General features: G+C 40.7%; 1 protein-coding gene across 2 annotated transcripts in view; it reads left to right on the plus strand.

The window, feature by feature from the left end:
* Positions 1–13,170, plus strand: part of LOC117234892 (serine-rich adhesin for platelets-like) — a 51,415-nt gene continuing 38,245 nt past the window's right edge. The window contains exon 1 of one of the 2 annotated variants that reach the window (XM_033496466.1): positions 1–329. In XM_033496466.1, coding sequence (XP_033352357.1) covers positions 278–329 — 52 coding nt within the window. In that variant the 5' untranslated portion in view covers positions 1–277. Of the gene's footprint in view, positions 330–853; positions 927–13,170 lie in introns of those variants that run through there. The other variant, XM_033496465.1, reaches the window with a different exon arrangement.

A 13,170-nucleotide genomic window follows, 5' to 3' on the forward strand; every position in this document is an offset into this window, starting at 1 on the left:
TATTCGTGCGGCGCGGATTACGTATTAGAGTTGTCTTCTGCTACGGATAGGTCTCGTTTATCGGTTCGTATCGTTCCAAAGCTTTTTCTCTCGATAAGAGTAGCAACGTGAGACACACTGGTCGGCGGACAGTTGTTAAAATGCTACCGCCAAGGTAGTAGCAAGATCAATCGCGATCAACATGGTTTTGGTGGAGCTGTCGCTGTAGAAAGTTGGCCGAGATCGCTGAGAAGACGAGAGACAGAAGGGAGGAGGACCAGCTCGGTCTTCGCGAAAGATGGGCAAGGGTTCTAAGCGGAAAACTCGATGGAGAACTCTCAGCATTGGCAGTGAGTGTTTTCTTATCAATGAAATTTATTGCGAGACACGCGAACGTCGCTTATGTCCGAGGTTATGATGCATGCTTTCGAAACTTGCGAGTGTATCTCGTGGCCGCATGTTCTCGGTCTAGTTATTGATCATTGATCACATATAGACATTTATCGTAAAACGCAGCCCGGTTATGTGAATTGCTATTTTGCATGCTGCGTGGTATCGAACGTGTGCGCTCTACTGGTCACCGTTGTGGCCGTGACACCCGATCTGTTCTCACCAATTTCTGTATAATCTCAAATCATTTTCGAGGAGATTGTGAAATAAGGGTGGTTGCGTTTATACGACACGTCGTGTGCCGAGACACGCTGTTTTTTCTTGCCCGGCAACGGAAAAAACGCGTTCGCGATAAACAACGACATGGGACGATCGTCGCGTAGATGAACGAGTGTACAGCGAGTCAGTTTCATCCGGTGGCAATGCGCGATATTACGAGGAAATTTTGCCATTCTGCTCGGGACCATTTCCTAGCCAGGCATCGATCCGTACACCCTCCATGACTTTCCTCCTTCGTGGAAATGTGTCTACTACTACGCTCTACACGCAACTTTACGGTACGTCAATGCCTGTCTTCTCGTATTTTAAGCGTCTCTGTTCCTCGATTGCCCGAGCTATATCTCCGTCGTCAACGACCCGTTCTAATATACGCTGCTTTTATTCTATACCCAACCCGGTAATATGTCCAGCGTAAACTGTAGTGCAAAAACAAAGTACGCAGTTTCGTCTGTATCCTACCGCGTGCTCTTCTATAACCTATGTCTTTTATTTTCCGGTTGAGACTTGTGCGTTTGTCGCTGCGATGTTTCGAACTCTGACGCGAGGTGCGTTCTCGTCGTTGAAGGGTTTGCCCCACGAAAGTCGTGTGTTCAGACATTAGAATTGCACACGATGATAGATACCGTGGAAATGCGCCACAAAAATGTCACAGACAATGTAAAAATGTGGAATTTTTAAGGCATCTGAAAAAATCAGGTTGGTTAGTTCCATTCCAACCGCGTGTCGTCGAGAAGAAAACGGGGTGCAAAGATGGTGGTAGTATATATATTTATATATATATATATATATATATAGGATGTCATCAGAAGGTGAAAGAAAGTCGTGTCTCTCGTTCGATTTGTTTCTTGTGTAAATAAGTATACATATTCCATTACGATTAGCAAATGAAACGACGTATGTATGAAACAAAAAGTAAGGAAAGGAAAGGAAAGAAAAGAAAATTCAATATTCTGTCACTGCTGTAATTCATTCTTGTATCATGTGTCGAAACATGCTTGTTCAATTACTCTTTTGCCGATATACGGTTCTTAGCTATAATCAGGCTTATAAACACAGATTTATTGTGTTGACAATTTTGGTTATAGTAAAGTGTATTTATTTTGATGTTCGGTTTCTTCCACGGTCAACGTCGAATAGCACAAACACGCACGTGAACATGTTAGGTTGGAACGATAATAAACCTCAACGATTGCCAAATATACCTATGTATGTACATCGCTAGTTGTATTTCATAACGTTTTTGTATACATCTTTCGTCGATCTCACCCCCCATCTTCTATTTGTCTGGAATATTGCTTGTACATCACGTTTCGTTTCGCGTTTATCAAACCCGTTGGCGTTATCTTCGCCCGATAAGGTTATGTGGATTATGCCGAAGAGTTACCATAGACGGCGGTACCGTATACATATTAGCTAAGAAATTTTCTTGTACCCGCACGGTTTCCTATATTTTGTAAAATGAAATTTTTGATCACTAATTTCTTAATTTCTTTTTTTTTTTTTTTTTTTTTGTTCTTTGATATCATTAACTTAGTTTCTCTGGGGTTGTTTTCTCTGATCGTTTGTATTATAACGTTATAACATCGTCATATTTTAAAAATAGTTAATGTCGTGATATTTGCAGAAAGCAACTGTAAATGTGAATTACTTATTAGAATGGGTGTATCAAAATTACCTAATAAAATTTGGTATCAGTGTCGCAATTCTAAGCAGTGTTTTAACTGTTGCTTAAGTTGTAAGCGATACAAGTGAACGTTATATATTTTGTTGGAAGCTTTCAAAACACGAATGATATTAGCTAAATAAATATAATAAAATATAGAGGAAAATAAATTCCTTCGCATATAAAAATTTGCTTCTTCCATAATATTAAATAATATTAAATGTTCTTTTATTTTTGACAAGTTATAAATTTGACCGTATACGAATTTGTTTTTACAAAATGAATTTCTTCTTTAGTTCTGTAAATGCATGTTTTATTTAGAATTATTTACAACTTTCTTTTTCATTCATTAATACGTGTATCTAGTCTGATGTATGCTTTTATTTCATTTCAATACCGTGAATGGATGAATTATATCATCGATTTAAAACGAGAATCGCAGTTAGGTAATCGATGTTCACGAAAATATAAACATAGGCGGAGCAGCGTGTAGTTCGCAACGTGGATCGCGTGTCAAATCGTCTAATGCTTGGCTAGTGTTTCTAGCGATGCACTAGTTTAGCGATGAAAGTCGGCTCGTTGTGTTTTCCGTGAACGAGGTGGAGCGAATTGAATATTTTTTCTCCTGTGCCTTCGTGTTCGTGCTGGCGGTAATTTATTTTTGAAATTGCGTAACAGATCTTTTGTATGCCGTCGTAAGGTAGAAAGAAGTTGCGTGCATAGACGTCACGTGAAAAGAAACTTTCGCACTTTAGATATGTTAAAAAGACGCTGGTCTCGGTTTCTATTTTATTTGGTTAAGACGCTAGTTAAGCTTTTAATATTTGTTCTGCTTGGTACGTTACCAATTATCGTTCTCCTGCGGTTATTAAACCAATGAATAATTTTCTGCGTTGCGTGCGAGTTCGAGATAGTTGGCGCATGCGCGTTTTATCGCTATAAAAGACATTAACTATCGGGTGAAATGATTGGAAAATTAACGTCACGTTTTCGTTTTACTACATAGCGAGAAATATCGCGTTGGACATGAAAAAAGATGGACGTATTCTCGTTTAAAAACGTTTTGCATTTACATATTTGAAAGATCAGAGTATTTTGTTGGAGTAAAAGTATTTTTTTCAAGAGCTGTCGGTTACGTCATTGGATGGTTTTTACGATACTTACAACCATTTCAAATTAATATCATAATATATATGATAATTTCAAACGTTTGCTGGAAATAAGAGGAGATTTAAGTTTTATATCTTATCGTCAGATAGTTCAATGTGCAAACTCAAAATTAAAATGATATATAAATTATAGTAGTTTATATCGATTCGTTGACAATGTTTCCTTCTTCTTCAATTTTTTTTTTAGTGTAAAATATAACATTAATAATAATAATAATAATAATAATAATAATAATCTACACATCCAATATTCTGTATAAGCTATAAAACTAAATGTATTTCTTTTCTTTTCATCTCTTACATCCGATACAAAATATAGCTTTGGCATAAAACAGATGTTATTGCTAGGCTTTTTTTACTATTAGAATGACTCGGAAAAATTAGTAGCTGTGATACGAGATCAGTTGCTATATTTACGTAAAGTTAGTTGTTTAGTGTTTTGAAGAATAGGTTGAATGAAATGTCAATGTTTATCATCTTTGTTCCTATTTTTTTTTTCCCTAGTAGAATCGATTCTGACGAACGCTTTACTCGTACCGATATTAGAGAAAGCAACTAAAGTACGAATATTTCATAGAGTACATATATACTTGAAATTCCTTGAAAAATCTCTTCTGTGCTATGTCTTCTGTTATATACATATATATAGGACTGTTTGGTGGTTCGTTGCGGAATTAACAGCAGAAAAGTTCCAAATTGTTTCCATTTTCAACGTAGATCGTATCGCCCGTATCGCTTTTATTTTCTTTTATTACTTCCCTGCCCCTTGAACCAGACAGGAAAACGATTTATCTCAATTGCATGAATCATCTTATATAGCATGATATGTACCTATGTACTTCTCACGCTGTACCTATACGTATGCATGTATAAGGCCTGCGCGCGCGTTGCAATTTTTCGCTTCGAACATGGTCAGAAGAGGAGAATCTATATAAATAGCAATTTAATTTTCGATATATTTTAATGTTCGATATATTTCAATTTTCCAGACGAAATGTTTATTATATTTTTACGAAAGGCTTGGCTACGTCGCGAGTCTAGCTTTTGTTCGTTAGAATGTATCATTGTCCAGAAGGTGGAAGGTTTCTTTGTCACTTTCTTAATCGAGTATAATTTTCGACAAATTTTGCACTTTGATAAATAGAATTTAAATCTTTAAATACGACATATAAATACGTATAAATTAACATTATATTCTAAACCATGATTGGAACAGTTATTACGATATATGCGCTATTTATTTCTAAACCCTCGTATTATTCGATTCTGAAGATATGCCCTTTTCCAAGATTTGAAATACGAAAGGATTTCCTGTCCCCTCTCAAAAAGCGTAAAATAAGATTTTTTCTTAAGATCTTTTCTAAATAATCTTTCTCTTCTAACCTTCTCTCCTACCCTTACCTCTTTTTGCGATTAACCCTGTTCTCGTTCTAGCAAATGGAGAGAATTCGCAACGTCGTAACAAGATGTTGAATTAATTTAATCGATCGAACGTTAATTAAAGTTACCGTCTAATTGGGTCGAAAATGAGAAAAGAAAAAAAAAAAAAAAGAAAAAGACGCAGTACGATCGAAAATAATTTGATCTTTTAAATATAAACTACGAATATACGAACAAAGTTCTCTTTCTTATTTCCTGGTGTTCGACCGCGCCCTTACACGCGGCATAAATGGATTTTTTTAGTCGTCTCGGTTAAACGATCGGGGATGAGACTCGATCGTCCTTTCCTTCCCTTCCAAAAAGAATGCGCGCTCGCCAAGAATTCACGATCCGCAACCCTTGATATTCACTCCCTTTCTCCACGACACACTCTTTCTTCAAAGATCTTCGGAGAGAGAGAGAGGGAGAGAGAGAGAGAGAGAGAGAGTGCGAGTGCGAGTGCGAGTAAGGGAGAGGGGCAGAGGAGGTTAAGATAGAGCGAATCAATAGGAGCAGCCGTTGCGCCTTGATCGTCGTCCTGCTCGGACGTACGAACGAACGAACTGTAACGAAAGAGCAAAGATAGAAACGCGTGCTTACCCCAGACTACATCGATCCTTTGCGAGTATCCTAAGGAAATAACGAGGCCGTGTTTGCGAAAGGAAGCGGATCTTTTGATTATGGCTATTGTAATTAGTAAAGATCGGCAAGGATAGATCGGCGGGTAGAGATACGGGAATAACATTACTACGGGGAGTACGTGTGTTAAACTAATTCGGAATTTTTATATCTCGAGTAATAGTATACTCTCACTACGTGTAACGTTTGGTGTACTGCTCGTAGGTAAGTAGAATGTGGAGAGTTTAGTCGATTCGTATAGCGTACGCTGGTTCACAGCTTTTTGTTCGTTATCCTTCATCGTGTGTCTCAATTGCAGAAATACAACTACTTCTTACCAATAATATCGTTTCTACGATGCAAGTATCGAATAGAGTATAAATCGGTTGTAAATCAGTCCTACTTTCTTTCAATCTGAGTTCGATAAATTATTCGATCGTTCACGATTGTAAAGACATCGACTAAATGTCTGCCGTGTATCGAAACACGTATTCGTATAGCGCGGTCTGTTCCTCGCTGATAAACGATCGTATCAGGGATGTTGCCGACATGCGCGAATCTTGATAGATACGTGGTTCATGGTGTTTCTTGCCAACTCCATGAGTGGGCTCAATAATCGACTCGTACTACTGCGAGCAGGGATTACGTTTTCTTCTTCCGTCGTGTCGTATCGTATCGTTTAGCGATTAGAAGCAGCGCCGTTATCGCTAGACGGTCGACTTTTATGCATTTGTGCGAAATTGAAAAGTGCAAAAATACACGTTTCGTTTATCTCGTTTATCGGGACAGGTCGGGGACAAGGCAGTTTCGGTAAGAGAGATTCGGTAGATGGCGGACAAAGTAAATGATCACGTACAGTGATTTACAGAATATTTTTCTTTTACGAACGTATTACGCGCATTGTACGAAACCTTTTGAAATTTCTTAGCGTTAACATCGCAACGAGTCGCTATCGAGAGACTATCGTGACGACGATATTGAAATTTCAAAATATATACGAGAATGAGAGGAGAATCGCGGTATACGGGGATGTTAATTATGCGCGAAAGGGAGGGGGGTCTCGACTCCGATGACCTTGACCATCAGATACGTCGAAGAGAAAAGGTCCTGAGTAACTTTGTTCGATGCGTGGCATCTAGCCCGATCCAACCTTACCGTGCTTTACCTCTATCGGGCATCTACCAATATCGCGCAAATTCACGTGCAATTTCATTTTTTAACCGCTTATATCGAAGCGAATATAATCTAACGGGTACCGTATTCTTTCTTGTCGTAATCTTCGAATCACGTCACTCGGATTACGAAACTATACTCGATCGTAGTTCGGATAATAGAGGCTCGACGTTAACTCCTACCGTAAGTAAGTGCTACCGTATCGAATACTTGTAAGATTCGATAGAAGAAATCAGCAGCGTTGTATCGCTGTGATACGTCTAATAGATACTAAATGGGTTGTATCTAAATATAAGCGATCGGTTATGAAGCTTGGATATGCACGCGAACGATGGTGCGTGCAAACAGAGAGAGAGAGAGAGAGAGAGAGAGAGAGAGAGCCGAGAAGGAATAAGGATTGGTTATGCGTGAACGCATGTGCCCTGAAAGTTGGGCACGTTGTTTGTTACGTAACCTGGCCGAGTCTCGTCTCGCACCTCGCTATCGTACAACGGACGATCGTTGTAAGTAAAATCGTATCGTAATCGCCGTATCGTTCTCGTCAAGTAACGATTTAACGTCATTATCGAGCACGATATCTTTGTGTAACGAATTTAACTTTTCAAATTGTACCGCAGGTATCGTGTAGCCACTTGATATCGCTCTTCAAAAAATAGGAAGCCTATAAATTTTCGTCGACGCTCGAGCTTGTTTACGACTTTCGGTTCGTATAACCGAGTAAATCTCAAGAAGCTGCAGCTACTTTTAGATTCTGCAAACGCAGGAACGAGTATTATATGCAACGAGAAAAGATTCATTCAGCCTCGTCCCAAAGAAGTTACGTACCGGCATTCGTGTTGCGGACTATATCGCGAACTGCATCTGCTATCTAAATAATTCATCGATCGTTCGAACACGTCGAAGCAGAGATTTTCAGCTTTTCGAGCGATTTGGGACACGGTCGTTTGGGTGGAAGAGAAGAGCGCTTGTCAACGTTCGAATCATTTTCGATTATCTACGTTTTTTCGTTCGTAGAATCACGCGACGGTATTCGATGCAGAAATAACGCGTCGAGTACTTGTATTTTAGCCATGCATAGATACTACATGGATATAGTATTTCGAATACGATATTATCCGATCAAAGTATTCCAATTATTTTAGGAAAGAGATACTTACGTTCCAGTGTTTAATTCAGTCGTAGTAAATAGCTATTACTAATTTCGATACTCGATGCTACGCGTTAGCGTAGCATTTAGTGCGAACAACGCTCCGATAATTACATATCGTATCGACGAAGGCTCTGAATATCGGTCATATCAAACATCGAATACCGATATTCTCAGAACCAAACACTTTGATATTCGACTATTTTAAACATTTACCTTTCAAATTATCGATATTTCGATCGATCGAGCCTCGACTATAACTGTATTCAAAATATCGATCCATCCGACGATCCGATATCGCAAATACTAAACATACTTACCGTAATCACGATACGATTACTACTCCGAACAATCGCACATAATTATTCCTTACCGACTAAACTTCCTAGTTGGAAAACAAAACTTCCTCGTTCTTTCTTACGCGAATCCAGCACGCGTAATGATCTCGTAATTGCAGTAATATTTTACGCTGACTCGCGTAATCGCTGGTTCTATCGGATTGACCAAGAGGACTTCCCATATACGTATACATATATATTTATTTATTTCTTATAGAACATTCAAACGTAAATGTTATATTTGTTAACTGAAACTGTAACTATGCGATGCATTGGTCGTTGTATTCCACTATCTTCTGCCACCTTTCAGTTTCAGGCGAGTTTTTCACTTTTATCTTCGAAAACCTCCTACAGACGCGTTTACGGTCTTTTAAATTTCCAAATTTTTCCCCATTGCAAACTACAATGCGATTACTCGCGTCATCTTCGCCGTACGTTGTACACATTTTTTCTACTTTACGTATTTTATATACTTTTACATATAGTGTGTATTTTGCGCAGTTTGCAACTCTGTTTATCTCGATACTTTTCTTTTTATATGACGCGTTGATATGTAATCGCGATATGCAAGTACGTTACGCGTACGCATTTACTAAAAGGGAAATAGAAAAAAGAAATTTTGATCGGGCCGAAGCTGATCGAGTCGAAGTAGTAGGACGAAGAATTCCACGCAACTAAAATATCTCGAGGGGCGAGATTCCTTCGTCGAATAAATAGAAAAAGACGGTACTTGGTGTCAGCGGTGATTACGATGTCTCTGCGTGAACGTTGCACGTGTTGCAGATCGTAGACCTTCCCGACGTTCCGGTGAATTACGTAACAGGCTCGGAGGCCGTCGGTGATAAAGCGTGGCTTTGCGCGCGTTACGCGCGACGGCATGTGACAAAAGTGTGCGTATCGTATGCATAGCCGCACGCGCTTCGCTGTATGGACGTGCAAAGAAGATTTAGCGCGTCGCGATTTCGAGCTTTTATTACGAGGACACCTTTCCACTACGAACGAACGCCGAACGGTGTTGGCCCGCTTCGGTAAAGCCGAAGTAACTCGATAAGATTTCATTTAGTTTACTATTATCTTTTAATCGATTCGACGATAGCAAGAATACGAAAAACGTGAGAAACGTGTTAGAAAATTCGTCGGCCGAAACGATTTGCCGATGCTTTGTTACGTGACCGCAAACGTATATAGGCACATTTGTAACAAGGAAAACTTTGCTATCCGTGTCTCTACGTGCTTCTTTATCCCGTTTCTCTCGTTAACTTTCGTCGAAAGACGCGGAACGTTGCTGCATCGACTCGAAGCGATACACGTATCTTTGTCATCGCACAGTCTTAAGAAACGTAAGATTTTCTCGCAAGATATACTTTGTTCCGTATACTCGCAAGATATACTTTTTGCTCCAATTTTGTTTCTACGTTATACGCACACGCGCGCATACACACACACACGTGCATCTCGTTCCACATAATTTGTTCCAGTTACGTAAATCGCTCTATGTACCTACTGTTTATTCATGATAGATCTTTCTTCGTTAACGTGCAAGAAAAACCCAATGTCTAACGTAAGTCGTCGGTGTCGTGTTACACCGTGGTGTTCGCGCGATCGTCGTTTAACCCCGTAACGGATAAGTTTTTCTCTATATAAGTTTTCGTTATATTATTAATTCGTTGTGATTTTTACGCGTCACCGTGTCCTGTAACGCGTCGCGTCAGCGGAGGTTAAAATCGCCGTGCACGTGGGAATGCGCGCGTTGGTCGCGAAACGCGTTATAACGCGTTCCTCGTTCGACGCAACGTCGACGAAAAGTGCGTGCGGAACGAGCCGCTTCGAGTTCAGGTTATGAATAGCACGTGAGTGACCACGAGGTCTTCGTCACGCGGTCCGCCATCCCGCTTTCGAATCGTTGGGCCGTCACGAGACGTTATACTTAACTTTGAGCGACACGCGAACGGGGCAATCGCGCGCGCGGGGGTGGACGAACCAAACGTTTCTCGCCAAATTCTTACCGTCGTCTCTGTGACACTCCGCTTGCGAGATCGTTCTCCGGCGTCTTTCGTCGATTAAACGTATCCTGGTACGTCGCGTTTCGCGGTTTCTCGGAATACAATGACTGGCAAAAGTATTTGTATATTTACTATCGCTATTACGCGTATATTGTACGTGTTGTAAGTACACACACACACACGCACACGCACGTACACACATATATGGTCACTGTGCGTACTCGCAGCGTTAATCGCGTGTAACACCGTCGCTGCTTTGTTCCTCGTACGAAGCCGTCTCCTCCACCTTGCCCCGAAAGGTTAAAGAACTTTTGACGATTTGCCAAATGCAGTAGCCGTCCGATTTGCCGCTTTTCTCGGCACCTGTCTTTCGTGCTTTTCTGTTTGCATTGCTTCGCTGTCTAATTTCGATTCACAAATTGCTCGTCCATTACCACTCGCGCGTTCACACTTTCGACTTTGAACGATCACGTTCGCCATTATATTTACTACGTTCGTAGATCTTTGTCCAATTTCAGTCGCTGAATCGAGATCCTAAATTGGCCAATAACTTGGCATTAACGATGGACAGCGGAGAAAGGTATATTCGAATAATAATAATAATAATTAATTATTTCGAATATCGTTGCCTCGAGTGATCGAACGTGTGCGACATACGATACGGTGTTTAAAATCGGATAAAGTATTTTAAATACGAAGCTCGTTGTGGGTAAAAAGGTGTTCGCTCGTACGAAACAAGCGTATCCTTGTATTTCCAGTGCTACTAGTTTTCCGATCCGTCGTATCGCTTAGCCGATGTCGAGCTAATTACGAGTATTTTCGATACGAAATCTTGCCGTTCTAAGCTCTGATAGTTTTATGGGTGACTGTTCTATCCACAAATACCAAATGCGTTGAACACCAGATATTCCACATTCGCTGTACCATAACAGCACATCGAGTCTTTCGCCATAGCACACCGTTCGCAACATTCCTTTAGGACTTTATTCCTGGTACGCGATTTCTTAGAAGCGTTACGTGAACGCGAAAGTGATTCACGGAAGAATCGTCCGCAAAATACATAACGAGCCATCGCATTTATATTTCATTTTTTTTCACACCGTTACGTTACGTTACGTTACGTTACGTTACGTTACGTTACGCGTTATCGTCACGCGTAACTCCCCTTTTTTTTCGCTCTTCCTTCTTCTTATTCGTCGCATGTTCCACGTCGCGACGGTATTGGTCGTTGTCCAGTGATAAGTTTCTCGGCCGAAACGACGAGGAAGATGCGAAAAGTAACGGCGATTCTTTAAATTTCCGCGGAGAAAACCATCGAAGGGAAGTTAATTTTTCGTCGAAACGAAAACGGTATCAAAGTTCTTCGGTATCCTGTCTTATCTCGGATCTGGCAAGTTCTTTCCATCGTTGGTTTCGAGATCGACGAAGATATATTTATCGTGCTTTTCTCTCGCGAGCTTCGTATCCGACTGTAAGGTTGTCTTCGTTGTAAAAGTCGGAAAACCTGGGCTATCGCGTTTCCCACCTGTGGCGTTCGGTTGCGATCCCTGCAATTATTCGATGGTATAACCCGGTTACCGAGGAATCGGTAACCTACGATGGCGCGCGTTCGGTTGGCAAATGCCCGGTCGTTGTTCTGTACATCTGCCAGCGGAAGGGTTGGTTCATCGAGTTCATTGAGCACAATTTAGCAATACTCGTTGAAATATTTCGGCGACGCTTGGTCACCGCGAGCAGAAATAGCCGCGTGATTTTCTGGCCTTAGAAAATCTCCCGTACGAATGCCGATTCCTCGGCTGGATGGATTTATAGGCGCCTCTCCGATGGTGAATGGCGCTTCGTTCACGGCTAACAACGGTGTCGGCGGAAAAGAGGAGCAGTTAATCAGTTACGGTTATTCGTTTCTCTCTTTATTCTCGTTTATTCGTATGCATCCAGTTGATCGTCTAATTACGTAAATATTTCGAGAATTGGGTTGCTGCGTTATTGGAATTAGAGGACGTTTCGAGAATGCCGTCGCGCGTTTACGAAACCACCATACCTTACCGAAGCGAGGCTTCGCGAATATTACGCGTTTTAATTGTTGCCTATTTACGTCTTCGCGCGAGATTACTGCCGCGACGATTAAATTGCTTTTACGCTGAAAATATACGAACTAGGTTAATGCTTAAAATACCGATACACTTGCTCTTGTTTTAGATCGTTATAAATAGTGTCATTCACGTTTCTCGCTACTTATGCGGATCTTCGGATTAGATCGAGATCAACAGCTTTGTATCGAACGTTATCTTCGTTGTTTAATTCGTAACTATCATGGAACGATAACGTAACGGCGACTATGCATCTGCCACAACGGAAATAGAATTCTAGAACGACAGTGATTTGCAATTTTATCGCGACTCTTGGTTCCTTCGATCAGCTACTCGGTTAGTTTTCTCAAGGAACTATCGCTTTGAGAAATTCTGTCGCTTCGATGGATTCTAGTTACCAGATTATTTACTCGTCGTCGCAAGATTTGGCTGACAAACCGGCAAAACTGTCTCGATCGTTTCGTCGTACCTTGACGAAGCAGCTATCGAATAATTGTAAAATGGTATCGTCCGTCAACGTACGCGTGGAAACCTAAACGAGCATGCTACTTATATAGAAAGACCGAAATTACCAGATTCGCAATCGTAAGGTGACACGCCCTTCTAACTATTATTGGATCGTTCGTGTTGTTGTGATTCTTGGCACCTGTATAAATGCGCAATATGGGACATGTTCGTGCCATTCTGTAGCTTTATTCGCCTCCTTGAATCGACAGACGAAACGTTTCGAACGATAGTACATCGAGCGTGTTAATTAATTTCAGTCGCGAATCGAAATACGTTGTAAATCGCTGTACTCGTAGATAGATAGGTTTAAGATACTTCCTAGCCGTTCCGTAGAGCGATCGAACGAAATAAAGCTATCTAATTCCTACGTAAACGTAATTTCGAAAAAACATCGA

Source organism: Bombus vosnesenskii, unplaced genomic scaffold (genome assembly GCF_011952255.1).
Source record: "Bombus vosnesenskii isolate JDL3184/JDL3185 unplaced genomic scaffold, Bvos_JDL3184-5_v1.1 scf7180000013311, whole genome shotgun sequence".
NCBI classification, from domain to species: domain Eukaryota; kingdom Metazoa; phylum Arthropoda; class Insecta; order Hymenoptera; family Apidae; genus Bombus; species Bombus vosnesenskii.